The following is a 14,737-nucleotide window of genomic DNA, read 5'->3' on the forward strand; positions in this document are numbered from 1 at the left end:
AGTCAGTGATTGTGGATAAGGAGAGCACAGTTTACTCTGGGAAATGCACTGTAGAGGTGCTGTTGTGGTGGTTGATGAAGTAGCATGTAAAGATTACATGGAACTGGTGGCACTGAGCATGCATTAACGGTGCCAATGGGGCTACAGCCTTAGTCACCAGGGAGGCCAATGTGAATTTACGGTTATTAATAGTAAAGAGTAATGTGGGACTGTAAAGCTGGCTTTGAGGGGAGTGGGTCTGGAATGCTAGACTTCACTGTTGAACCTTCTGGAGGTGTGCTGTACTTAATTCAGTGAAACCCTGTGAAGATCTAGTGATGCAATGGGTGGTTTGGGTACTCATGTGCTGGGCTCAGTGAGTAACCGGAGTTGTTAAGGATGTTGCTGATTGGATCATAAATGGCCACAGCAACCTTAGTTTTGAGGTTTAGAATTCAACAGAAATTTTGTGGTTGCAGGTAGGAAGAGAGTGTGGTGGGCCCTATGTAAGGCTCAAATGGATTGGCATAGGATGTTTTCCATCTTATCCTGTGTACGATTATGATTAATTAAATTTCCAAACTTATCATGAAACAGGATTTGTAATTAATGAGCTTGTTTTTATGGACTAAATGTGCAGGGTGACGAGCGCTGGAACTTCAGAACCCAGCAAACGATCCATGGAGGAACTTAAAATCAGCCAAGAAGAAGAATCCAGTTGTCCATCTATAAAGAGGTTCTGCTCCATGGAAGAACCTATAAAAAATACCTCAACATTAAGCAGTGAATTTACACTTGCTGAGTGAGTAAATTAATTCAGATATAATTCAATCATCAAATTCTCAATAAATACAACACGATAGCTCCAATCTAGGCCCACTGCCATGCCAATGACACTGCTGTGCTTAAAACAGTTCTTTACCCAGTAAATATGGTTCTGTGTTTATCCCTGAACAGGCACTGCTCCACACAAACAGGAATGAACACACATACACTGGTGGAAACCAGGCCACATTCTGAGCAACCAGAACAAGAAGTCCTGCCCCATGTTTTAGAGACACATAAAACTGCTATGAAGAAAAAGTATGAAGGTTTATTTGAGGGAATCAAAACAATGGAGAGTGAAATTCTCTTAAAGGAAATGAACACACAGCTCTTCATCATAGAGGGACAAAACAAAGAAGGGATTGAAGGACATGAAGTTTTACAGATAGACTTCCCATTCAGGAAAAACCCATTAGACACTCCAGTCCACTGCTCAGACATCTTTAAACCTCTACAAGGTTCTGATGGAGGAGTGAAGGCTGAAGATCTCAGACTCAGAGACAGAAAAGAGGATAAAGGAGCAGAAGAGCTGGAGATCAGAAGTGTTCTGACTAAAGGCATCGCTGGAATTGGAAAAACTGTCTCTGTGCAGAAGTTCATTCTGGACTGGGCTGAAGGAGCAGCCAATCAGGAGGTAGATCTCATGTTTGTGCTTCCGTTCCGGGAGCTGAACTTGATTAAAGATGATCAGTACAGTCTTCATGGACTTCTGTGTGCCTTCCATCCTGAGCTCAGACATCTGGACCCAGAGATATATGACCAGCTCAGAGCTGTGTTTATATTTGATGGTCTGGATGAAAGCAGAGTTCCACTGGACTTTGAACAGTGTGAGGAAGTGTCTGACATCACCATGACATCATCAGTGGGTGTGTTAATGACAAACCTCATCAGAGGAGATCTGCTTCCCTCTGCTCTAATCTGGATCACCTCCCGACCAGCAGCAGCCAATCAGATCCCTCCTCAGTACATCCACCGTGTGACAGAAATTCAGGGATTCACCGACCCCCAGAAGGAGGAGTACTTCAGGAAGAGAATCAGGGACCAAGACCAAGCCCAGAAGATCATCTCCCACATTAAGACATCGAGGAGCCTCCACATCATGTGCCACATTCCCGTCTTCTGCTGGATCTCAGCCACTGTTCTTCAGAGAATCATCACACAGAGTCACACAGAGATCCCTAAAACTCTAACTGAAATGTACTCACACTTCCTGCTCACTCTGACAAACACGAAGAAGGAGAAGTATGAGGACAAAGAGGAGATAGACCCAAAGAAACTGCTGGATTCCAACGGAACAGAGCTTCTGAAACTGGCTGAACTGGCTTTCACACAGCTGCTGAAGGGCAATGTGGTTTTCTATGAAGAGGACCTGAGAGAGAGCAGCATTGATGTCACTGAGGCCTCAGTGTATTCAGGGATCTTCACTGAGATCTTTAGGGAGGAGTGTGTGATCCACCAGAGGAAGGTCTACTGCTTTGTTCATCTGAGTTTTCAGGAGTTCCTGGCTGCTGTCTTTGTGTTTCACTGCTATGAGAACAACATCATGGAGCCACTGCTGTACTTTAAACTCTGTAATGCAAGGTGGTATGAAAATGCTCCACTGGCTGCACTGCTGTGTGAGGTGACAGATAAAGCCATACAAGTTCAGAATGGACACCTGGATCTGTTCCTTCGGTTCCTGCTGGGAATCTCACTGGAGTCCAATCAGAGTCTCATACAGGGTCTACTGACCCAAATTCATGACAGTTCCAGTGATACCAAAGAGAAAATAAAATATTTAATCAAACAAAACAGCCTCTCCACAGAGCGCTCCATCAACCTGTTCCTGTGTCTGTCTGAGATGAAGGACCAGTCCCTCTACAGAGAGATTGAGGAGTTTCTAAAATCTCAGGAGGAACTCTCAGAAGAGTATCTCTCTGCTGGATACTGTTCAGCATTAGCTTATGTTCTTTTGACCTCAGAGGAGGAGCTGGAGGAACTGGATCTGAATAAATTTGACACATCAGAGGAGGGTTATAGGAGACTGATCCCAGCTGTGACTGTCTGCAGAAAAGCTCGGTGAGTTTACACTTTCATTAATTTGAATCCATCTTTAAATACTTAAAATGTCATTTATGTTACAGCGTAATGATAATGTAGCATTATTCAACTGGGAGCCATGGCCTGGTGGTTAGGGACCTGGCATGTAACCACAAGCATTTGTTTAGGATAGTGTTTAAGCTGTGAACGAACCCTATTCAGCAGTTTGTAGAACAGTTAGGTTACCTCTATATTATTCAATATTCTAATACTATATACAGTGAATAAAGACTGATGAATTGAGCTCAGACATTTTATTAGAAATCAGTCTGAATATTATAATGAACTTATATGCTGCATGTGCACCTCCAGGCAGTTTATTAAAACCTCCCTCTTATCTCATTCCACATTACTGGTTTATAGTTAGAGAATCAATATCCACCATGTCTAAAGCAATGTGTTATATTGTGCATTTTGTTATATTTCTGAAACATAGTTGTAGATAATTACAACTGACAACATTTGCACATATATTTGTTATATTCCTATTTTAAATACATAGTAAATGTTATGTCCAAGTAGCAGTAGAATTAGGTATGGTAAAATAAAATGACCAGTGAGTGAAATCACTGAAATATTAAATATTTGTAAAATATTAACTGAATAAAGTTCTAAATATGAAGGAAAACAGAACATTCATAATAACTGTGATACATATATATATATATATTTATTTATTTATTATTATTATTTTTTTTTGGTTCCTGTAGACTACATGGCTGTTGTGACTCTGAGGCCTCCTGTGAAGTTCTAGGATCAGCTCTACAATCAGCACACCACCTTCTGAAAGAGTTGGACCTCAATAACAATAATCTGAAGGATTCAGGAGTGGAGCTGCTTTCTACTGGAATTAAGAGTAAACATTGTAACCTGAAGACTCTCAAGTAAGGTTTCTTTTGAATCTAATGGGACTATTAGAAAATAAATTATGCTAAAACCATACAGAAAATAACAGACTTTATTATTTCATCAGACTTTTCAGAAAATTGTGGAATTCAATTTAATAGTAAAGTTAATTAGTAAATCTAAATGTGTGCCCCACACCTTCCTCTTAATCAGTTCAGAGAATCTTTGTCAGCATTTTTCCTGCTGCTGACAGCCATTAATTAAATGGATATTTGTGGCAGCAAAGTTTCTTTTCATCTTATGAAACCTTAAGGTATGAAAAGAAAAAGTAGCATTTGAGGCATGAATTCTTTATATTATCATTCCCCTTAATGAATTGTACCATGTAATTTGCTATTACAGACTGAGTGGCTGTAGTCTCACCATGATTTCTTGTAAAACCCTGGGATCAGTTCTGCAGTCACTAAACTCCTCCCTGAAAGAGCTGGACCTCAGTAACAATGACCTGCAGGATTCAGGAGTGGAGCTGCTCTCTGCTGCACTGAAAAGTCCACTCTGTAAACTGGAGACTCTCAGGTGAACATGTTGTAAATCTATTCTTTGGTGTTTTAACTCTTTTACTGTAATATTTTTGTGCTGTTTTATAAAGGACTTTGAATTGCCATTGTGTACAAAAGCTGTTCTTTATACAAACAATCCTTGCTTTGGTAAAAATGTGGCAACACAACAAGTGAGAATAAAACTAAACACAGAACAGTAACAGCATTATTTAAGAACTCCTGAGGTTTTATAATGTTTCCATCTCTCGCTGTTTCCATAAAATAATTTTCAAAAGATGTTAATGATAGTGTTTAATTTTTTCTTAAAAACTGTATAACCTTATTTGTCTAGTTTTAGAGTAAATTGTTATATCGTTTTTCAGACTTGCTATGTGTAGTCTGGGAGAAAATTCCTGTAAGTCTCTGGGATCAGCTCTACAATCAGTAAACTCACTGAAAGATCTGGACCTCAGTAACAATGACCTGCAGGATTCAGGAGTGGAGCTGCTCTCTGCTGCACTGAAGAGTCCACTCTGTAAACTGGAGACTTTCATGTAAGATTTTTTGTGAAGGTATTCTACAGTGGAAAAAGGAAATTATAAAATTTAATATCAAGATATTGATTTTATCATGCAGCAGTTAGTGTCGCAGTCACACAGCTCCAGGGACCTGGAGGTTGTGGGTTCGATTCCCGCTCGGGGTGACTGTCTGTGAGGAGTGTGGTGTGTTCTCCCTGTGTCCATGTGGGTTTCCTCCGGGTGCTCCGGTTTCCTCCCACAGTCCAAAAACACACGTTGGTAGGTGGATTGGCGACTCAAAAGTGTCCGCAGGTGTGAGTGTGTGAGTGAATGTGTGTGTGTCTGTGTTGCCCTGTGTAGGACTGGCGCCCCCTCCAGGGTGTATTCCCGCCTTGCCCCCAATGATTCCAGGTAGGCTCTGGACCCACCGTGACCCTGAACTGGATAAGCGGTTACAGATAATGAATGAATGAATGATTTTATCATTCCCTCATTCTACCTAAATGCATAAGTCATGTATAAATATTGTGTATGTTCTTTCATATTTTGTGTGTAATGATTTATTCAATTACACTTCAATTAGACTATTTTACCTTTAACACATTTTGTTTAGTTTCTCTGTTTATAAAATTTTGCTTGTTTTAGTGCAAACAACATAAAATATAGGTAATATAGCTACGCCTCACCACCCTGTCCATGATTATCAGGAACAGGAGTGGAGATAAGGCACAGCTCTGACAGAGTCCAATGCCCATACTGAACAAGCTTGACTTACTGCCAAGGATGCGAACACAACTCAAACTCTGCGAGTACAAGGACCGTACGGCTCAGCGGAGCGACCCTGGCACCCCATACTCCTGGAGCACCTACCACAAGGTCATATGCCTTCTCCAAATCCATAAAGCATGTGTAGACTGGAGTAGCAAATTCCCATGCCCCCTCAATCATCTGTGAAAAAGTAAAGAGTTGGTCCATAGTTCCACAGCCAGGACGAAATCCAGCCAAGCCCAAAAAGCCTCCTTCTTCTGCTTGGCAGTTTCCCTCACCCCTGCTGTCCACCAATGGGTTTTTGGGTTGCTGCTATAACAGGCACCAACAAGCTTTTGACCACAGCTATATGCAGCCACTTCCACAGGGTCCATTCAGACTCCATTCCCCCTACCTACTCCGGAACATGTGAGATGTTTTCTCAGAGGTGAGAGTTGAAATCCATCAAGACAGAGTCATCTGCCATCATTTCCTAGGCCACCCACACTAAACGTTTGGGTTTACCAGGTCTGTCCAGCAGCTTTCCCTGCCATCGAATCCAATTCACCAACAGATGGTGATTGGTTGACAGCTCAGCCCCTCTCTTTACCCGAGTGTCCAAAACATATGGCCTCAGATCAGAAGACATGACCACAAAGTCGATCATAGACCTTTGACCCAAGGTGCTCTGGTACCAAGTACACTTATGAGCAACCTTATGTTTGAACTTGATGTTTGTTATGAACAAACCATGACTAGCACAGAAGTCCAACAACATCACACCACTCGGTTTCAGATCAGGCAGGCCATTCCTCCCAGTCACTCCTCTCCAGGTTTCCAAGTCATTGCTAATGTGAGCATTGAAGTCCCCCAGCAGAACGATAGAGTCAGTGCATGGAATCCTCTGTAGAACTTCACTCACTACCTCCAAGAAGGCCTCGGAGCTGCTGTTCGGTGCACACACACACACAACAGTTTTCCTCTCTGCAAGCTGGAGCCATTATGAGGTGACCCTTTCGTTTACTGTACTGCCTCGAAAAGTGTTATTGCCATGCATTGTGTGCATGTAAGTGTTAGGCAAGGTGGTGGAGCTTACAGCTCTCTAAGACTCTCTAGGTGGAGAGTCTTACAGCTTCTGGAATGAAGCTGTTTCTCAGTCTGTTCATTCTACGCTTAATGACCCGCGGCCTCCTGCCTAAGGGGAGTGGGACAAAAAGTGAGTGTTCTGAGTGGGTGGGGACCTTCATGATGCAGGTGGCCCTCTTCCTGCATCTGAAGGTGTAGATGTCTGTGGTGGAGGGGAGGCTGACTCTGACTGACCACCCACTGCAGAGCTTTCCTGTCTGCAGCAGAGCAGCTTCCATGCCACACATTGATGCTGAAGCACAGGACACTCTCCACCACACATCTGTAGAAGGAGGTGAGGACTGAGTTCCTGAGTCCAGCTCGCCTCAGCTGCAGAGTCGTTGATGTGCGAGGGAGCCAGTGCTGAGGATCGTGGTGGAGGAAGAGAGGTTGTGGATCCTCACAGACTGCCGCCTATTGGTCAGGAAGTCCAGGACCTAGTTCTGCTCAGACCAAGTGAGAAGAGTTTATTTGTCAGGGTCTGGGGTACTATAGTGTTAAAAGAGGGCAGTGTGGACCACAGAGGAAATAGCATGTTCTGTGGATCGGTTCTTCCTTTATGCATACTGGTGTGGATCCACAGTGACATCAATGGTGGCTTTGGTGTGGGCCATGACCAGTTTTTCAAAGCATTTTGTGACTATCGGTGTGAAGGCTATTGGTGAGTATGATGCTGGGGGGTGGGTGTTCCAGTCCTCAAAGCATGCAAAGAACTTATTGAGAGCCTCGGGCAGGGAGGGGTCTTTGGAGCATTGTGCATCTTTGATTTTATCGTCTGTGATGCACTTAATACCTTTCTACATGCTCCATGGATCCTGGGAGGAGAAGTGTCTCTGGATTTTCAGAGCATATGCAGCTTTGGCCCTCTTAACACCTGCAGTCAGCTCTCTTCTAGCCCCCCTGAGTTCATGTGAGTCACCAGTCCTGAAGGCAGCATCCCTGGCTTTCAGTGGAGAACGCACTTCTGCATTCAGCCAGGATTTCTGATTCAGGTAGCAAGTCACAGTCTTGGTGGTGGTGACATCCTCCACACACTTGCTGATGTACAAGAGGACAGCATATGCATAATCCTCCAGATTCAGCTCCCCCTCACTCTCAACAGCCTCCCCGAAGACCTGCCAGTCTGTGCAGCCAAAGTAGTCCTGCAGCTCAGCATCTCCTTCACTGGGTCACACAGTAATGGTCTTCTGTGTGGGTCTGGAGCGTTGCACCGTGGGATGGTATGCAGGGACCACCATGATGAAAATGTGGTCGGAAAGCCTGAAGTGGGGGTGGGGGACGGCTCTGTATGCGTCTCTTTTATTGGTGTAAACATGGTCGAGTGTGTTGTCTCCCCATGTTGGAATGTTTATGTGCTGGTAAATCCTTGGCAAGATGTTCGTCAGGTTTACGTGGTTAAAATCCCCCACCACCACATAAAACGCCTCCGGATGCTTGCTCTAAAGCAAGCTGATGTTGTCATGTAGCTCCTTCGGTGCGTTGTTAGCATTAGCATCCGGTGCTATGTAAACAGCAGTGACGAACATTGCCAAACTCACGGGGCAGATAGTGTGTCCGACACTTCACAGTTAGCTGTTCTGTCGTCTCGGAGCAGTGGCTGTTTAGCAACACACATGTCACTTAGAGATATACAATAAAGGATAAAACTTTCCAGACCCTATAAAATGTATGTGACAGTGGGTACATATTTTACAATGGGTACTTTTGTATCTCTTACTTGCATTTATTTTTTGCAGATTATCTGGGTGTATGATTACAGAAAGAAGCTGTTTTTCTCTGGCTTCAGCTCTGAAATCAAACCCCTCCCACCTGAGGGAACTGGATCTGAGCTACAATAACCCAAGAGAGTCCGGAGTGAAGCTGCTCTCTGATCTATTGCAGGATCCACACTGTGCACTGGGGAAACTACAGTGAGTTTTACACACACACACACACAGACAGAGCTTCTGAGCTGAGGGATATTCACATGTAACACGACTGGCTCTCCAGGGCTTTAACAGATAAACACACACTCTCTCCATCTCTCTGTCGCTCACAGACAAATACATGCACCCCCCCCCCCACACACACACACACCCTGAGCTGAGGGATATTCAGATCAGTCATGACTGGCTCTTGGGCTTTAATTAATAAACACATTCAGGGCACTCCAGCGATAAATACACACACACACACACACACACACACACATATCTACTGCAGGATCCTCACTGTGCACTGGGGAAACTACAGTGAGTCACACGTACACACACACACACACTCTGATCTACTGCAGGATCCTCACTGTGCACTGGGGAAACTACAGTGAGTCACACATACACACACACACACACACACACACAATCTCTGATCTACTGCAGGATCCTCACTGTGCACTGGGGAAACTACAGTGAGTCACACACACACACACACTGATCTACTGCAGGATCCTGTGAAAAATGGGTGCGGTTGTATGTTATGGATCAGCAAACCTTATATGTTTTCCCCTTCTCTAGGGCAGAAAATGGAGGAGAAATCAGGATAAAAACAGGACTAAAAAAATGTAGGCCACGCAGTGTCTTACTCTCTCTCACTCTCACATTTATATGTAATATGTAATTTGTGAATGTGTTTGTGTGTAATCTGTAATCAGTGAATGTGTCTTTTTTGTGTGTGTGTGTGCCCACAGATGCCTGTGATTTGACTCTGGATCCGAACACTTTAAACAGCTGCCTCCTTCTGTCCGAGGGAAACCGGAAGGTGGAATCTGTGGGAGTGCAGCCTTATCCAGATCATCCGGACAGATTTGATAAATGTGCCCAAGTTCTGAGTGTGGAGAGTTTAACTGGACGCTGTTACTGGGAGGTGGAGTGCAGTACTATTGGGAGTGAAATAGCTGTGTCTTACAAAGGAATAATTAAGAAAGGAGACGAATGTGATGAGTATGAGTTTGGGTACAATGACCAGTCCTGGAGTCTGGACTGCACTAGCAGCAGGCACACTGTAGACGAGGACCCTGTTTATAGTTTCAATTACTCTGTCAGACACAAGAAAAAGGAAACTTATGCATGTAGGGCAGACAGTCCCTGTGTTCGCAGAGTTGCAGTGTATTTAGACTGGGAGGCTGGCATTCTGTCATTCTATGCCATCTCCTCTCACACCCACACCCACCTTTACACATTCTACACCACCTTCACCGAGCCCTTGTATGCTGGGTTTGAGTGCATGTGTGGGTCAGTTCGTCTGTGTGAATTAGATTAGCATTTCTGCATGAGACCAGATGAAACAAATAAAATGGCTCAAAGCATTCAGTGATCTTAAGTTTGGTGTGTTTTAGATTTGTGCCAATTTCTTGTCCTGGATTTAAGCTGAACTGGCTCTTGTCTGCTTTGTGACTGATGTTAATGTGGTGCCGAGGTTTGTCTTTGGGAGTGTTAGTATGTATTTTTTCTGTGTTGATAACTCTATTAGGGTTCTTTGTGTTTGATTAATTTGTCTTTGCATTAATCAGTACTTCTGTTATGGAACATGATATAGAAATGTTCTGCTGGGTATTTGGTTATGGTTTAATGGGATGTTATACCATTAAGAATGTTATTAATTCATTTTTTCCTGTATTTCTGCATCAATTTACAAAATACCCACTCTACTTCTTTTGAATCTGAGATCACTCACATTGAGAAGTTGATTATTAAAGAGATCAAACAGAACTGAGACACAAACCATATTTTTCTTCTTTATCCAGTTTTCCTCTAGACACTTGTTCAGAGAGAAATGGGCAAAGGGAAGAGCGATGCTTTCTGAAAGACATGTTTACTAGCTGCTATTGATCTTTGATATTACACCAGAACCTTGACATATTTTGGAAGGTAGTTTATGTATACTCCTTACTTGTTTTTCATGATCAGTGCTGAAGATACACAATTATTACTCTTATTATGGAGATTCCTTTGCTGCACAGACAAAACTTATGCCCTTGTTTAAGAGGCTTGTTGATATCAAATTCCTCTTAGAGCACAACTGTAATTACATTTAAAACCTGACCATTTCATTTGTCAAATACAACCGCCACGAAGGAACCACCATGCATGGAGTTTGCTATCCAGTCTCTTCCAGCATGCAGCTCTCCCAGCAGAGCACTCCCTATGATACTGCTGATCAATAAATGAATTAATTAAACTGCTGGATGCATAACTCCCATCCCTGTAATCAGCCAAGTGTATGAAAATTGTACAAACTTGCCACAGACCCAGAAAAATAATAAAATTAACATTACCAAGCACATTTATGGTCAGTGTAGTGTGAACTGCACATCTGTGGCAGTGAACACACACCCAGAGCGGCGGCAACCATCCCCAGCGCCCGGGGAGCATTTGGGGGTTCAGTGCCTTGCTCAAGGGAACTTCAGTCATGGATGTTCCTGCCAGTCCTGGGATCGAACCGGCAAACTTCCGGTATCAAGCCCGGTCTCTAACCATTGCCCCATTTCAGTCAGAGTAACACAAATAAGATAAACACATCTCAGTATATATCATAGGCAATGGTGCAGGCAATGATGTAGACATTACAATTTGTTTGTTCAGCTGAATGTACACACATTTATTGTGGTACATAGAACACTTTATTTCACCAAGCATTTTACACATAAGAAGATATATTACACAGAGAAAAAATCTATATATGTGACTATACACAGACAGAATACACAAGTTCACAGACATGTATTGAATGATTAGCAGTGAATATACTATATAAAATATATACAGACAAATAAAACTAATACAAAACAACAACAACAACAATAATAATAATAATAATAATAATGCATAGACTGATAAAAAGAATTGCAGGAATAATTCACTGTGAATGATTAATTCAGTTAATTATTAAAACACATAATTGAAAGTAAGTATAAATGTCCACTGTGAGTGATGAGCTGTGAGTATTACCTGGGTTTGTTTTGATTAGATATAATTTCCATTTAATAAAAAAAATCCATTACATTCTTGTCTCATGTTCAAAAGCATTATATCCATTTATCAAGTTCCCTGTTCTTGAGGTGGAGAAACCAAACCATGTGGTTATCAAAAATATCAATTAAGAGGATAGATCTGATGACTGTGCATAATATGATCATTGTGCTCAGATGTTAATTCGTTCTGCATGAAAAATGAAAAATTAATTTCATAACATTGTGAGTCATATATTGTTAGGAATATAAATGAGATGACAAATTCAATGTTAAAACACAAAACCAGAATGCTTTGATATTATATAATTGACACACTCAGGTGCTGTATTATCATTATTATAAAGTGAAACTGGTGTGTAATAACAATAATGAAAAATAATTCATTTTATTAATTATATGAATTTGGAATTAAAGTTACAGAGATGTGACAACACAAAGGGCCTTTATTTTGAAATGACACATCAGAATGACTTGATATTAAGTGAGTGATATATTCAGGTGTTGTACTATCATTATGAAGTGAAATTGTTCTGTGCAAACTAATGGTTTCCTTTTAATAATTATATACATTTGGAATTAAAGTTACAGAGATGGGACAACACAAAGGGCCTTTATTTTGAAATGGCACATCAGAATGACTTGAGTGGCATGTCCTGATATCTTTATTACTTCCACAAAATACCAAATATTTGTTTTTTATTCATATATTATTTGTATAGAAAATTATTTATCTATTACATAGATTTCCTGTCAGTGACGTTTGGGTTTTATTTTGAAATTCGTTCCTCGACACGCTCTTACCGTAATGTTCAGAATACGCAGTTCCACCAAAACTAAGCGGGGGCTTGTTTAACTAAGATTTTCCAAGTGGAGGCTTATCCTGAATTCATAAAACATTAAACAATGTTTACGTGCACCTCCCCTCCTCTGTGTCACCTGTGTGCGCTGAGAACAAAGAAAATGTGCTGGAAGTCGCTAGTGTCACAGCAGTGTCAGCTGCTACAACTGCTCACTTTTACACGGCAATGTATTTATCACTAAGAATCAGAAAAAAGAAAAAAAACACCCTTAATTATATATTGTATCGTTTGTACCCATTTTTATTCGCGTTTCTGCTGTTACTGAGCAGTTTAACCACTTTACAAAACAAAAAACAAAAATAAAAACAAATTATTACATTCTCCATGTTGGCAGCACTACCTCATTAAACAATGTAAAAAGAAATAGGATAATATTCACTCTCTACAATATTAAGAAGTATTCATGGAGGTGTAATTATCTTAAAAACGTTTACTTATTGATACCAATGTGTTTTATAGTTTTGCAATTACATATGAATTCTTATTCATTTTGAGTTGTAAACTCAGTCATTTATAACAGCCACCACGATGTCCGTATTTCCCCAGATTCAATTCCACTACTCAAGAGCTTCAAACCCTTCTACAAAAGTCCATCCAACTATCACTAATTAAAAGAATATAAAGTGGACTTTAAAGTACTTTACGCCTAGTCCTTTTTCAGCTCAAGCTCTTTAATGGACCTCAGCAGATGTAAATGTGGTCAACACTCAAACCAAATCCACTCTTCCTCATGTTCCACTCTGGACACCAGTGAATATTGAAGTAAGCAGCGCAGCTTTAAACAAGACCTACTTCTACAATAAAAACAATCACTTACTAAACAAATGTTCTCCTTTAATCTCCCTCTGAGCTGTTTTATATTTATGTGTTCCTCTGTAGACTGTTTGCATCTGTGTTACATTTTAATTTCTATCTGTTACAATAACACAATATTAACATTCATTTTTGAGCTGACTATAAATAAATAAATATATAATATAACATTGTTTCTAAAACGCTATAAACATTCGAATAGATCTACTGATCGGGTGTATTTGTGTCTAAATTCTATTTTAGTTTTTATTACTTTTATACACACACATATATATATATTATTATTATTATTATTATTATTATTTACACATTTATTTTAAAATGTGTAATATATACTTATTTCATAAGTGAAGTTCCAGATTTTTGATTAATTTATGGACATTGTTGGACACAATTCTGATTTAAAGACAGTACACACATTACTTCATTTAATTAATTTGGGCCCAAACATGCCTCCCCAACAATTAAAAAAGACAGACCGACTTTCCTGTTTAAATTTAATGAATGAAATCCTCTCAGCTTATATACATACGTATATAAATTGCATGATACACAAATTCAAAATAAATGTTTATGTGCACCCCCCCCCCCCCCCTTTAACACATTTCCAATACAGCAGCATCACCCGTTTGATCTTATTTTTCTTAAACCATTGACAGCGACCAGTGAAAACAAAATGGACCAGCGACTAAGCCGTTCATGAAGCTCCTGCTGCAAAGATAACTTCACGTGGCTGTGTAGGTTCCATTATTCTTAAACCACACAGCAACTTTTATCTGTCTACCACCCCCTCCTCGCATCCTTTCATCCTCACGTGCGTGATTGCTCTAGCACGTGCTCTTTGTTCTGTGACGTCATATACCGAGAGCCGGCGCGAGCCGCTGTACAGACGCTGACACCTTCGGTGATGGCAACTCCGACTAAACAGCAGAAACTCGACACAGCGCCTGCGGAGGATGTCCGGGGCTTTGTGCACAATGTAAGCTCTGTGAAAATCTCTGCTCGGAAACGCAAATATTTCAACTTTGTGCTGCAGACCAGTCACAAAGATTTTCACCGTGGAGTGGTCTTTTCTCCTGGAAAACATACACTTTTCCAACGGACATCAACTGAGGGAGTCGCAGTGCGGCTGGTCAACGTCAGAACGCCTCGGGGTGAGTGGCTAACATTTCCCTACAAAGGGCAATGCCGATATTTCATCTTTCAGAAAAACCTTACTTCATGTCAATGATGTTTTGCTTCTTTTTGTTTATTTTATTTGTTTTCAATAATATGAAAAAATCAAATTATCTAACGATAATGGCAGAGATATTTGCTAATTATGTTGCGCCTGTTGCTTTAGTTCTTAAGTCAACTTCTTTTTATTATTATTCTTATTATTGTTATCATTATTCCGCAAATCCTTGTCCGGTTAACTACAGCTATCGACTCCGTTCCACCTCGAAAACGTGCGTC

At 41.0% G+C, this 14,737-nt stretch overlaps 1 protein-coding gene across 1 annotated transcript; it reads left to right on the top strand.

The window, feature by feature from the left end:
- Positions 1-910: 910 nt before the first annotated feature.
- Positions 911-10,127, top strand: LOC136706703 (NLR family CARD domain-containing protein 3-like). The gene is made up of 7 exons (XM_066680294.1): positions 911-2,862; positions 3,594-3,767; positions 4,132-4,305; positions 4,652-4,822; positions 8,395-8,568; positions 9,154-9,200; positions 9,327-10,127. Exons 1-7 carry the CDS (start codon positions 911-913, stop codon positions 9,896-9,898), a joined length of 3,264 nt encoding a protein of 1,087 aa, XP_066536391.1. The 3' UTR covers positions 9,899-10,127.
- Positions 10,128-14,737: the final 4,610 nt, after the last annotated feature.

This window comes from Hoplias malabaricus, chromosome 9 (assembly GCF_029633855.1).
Source record: "Hoplias malabaricus isolate fHopMal1 chromosome 9, fHopMal1.hap1, whole genome shotgun sequence".
NCBI classification, from domain to species: domain Eukaryota; kingdom Metazoa; phylum Chordata; class Actinopteri; order Characiformes; family Erythrinidae; genus Hoplias; species Hoplias malabaricus.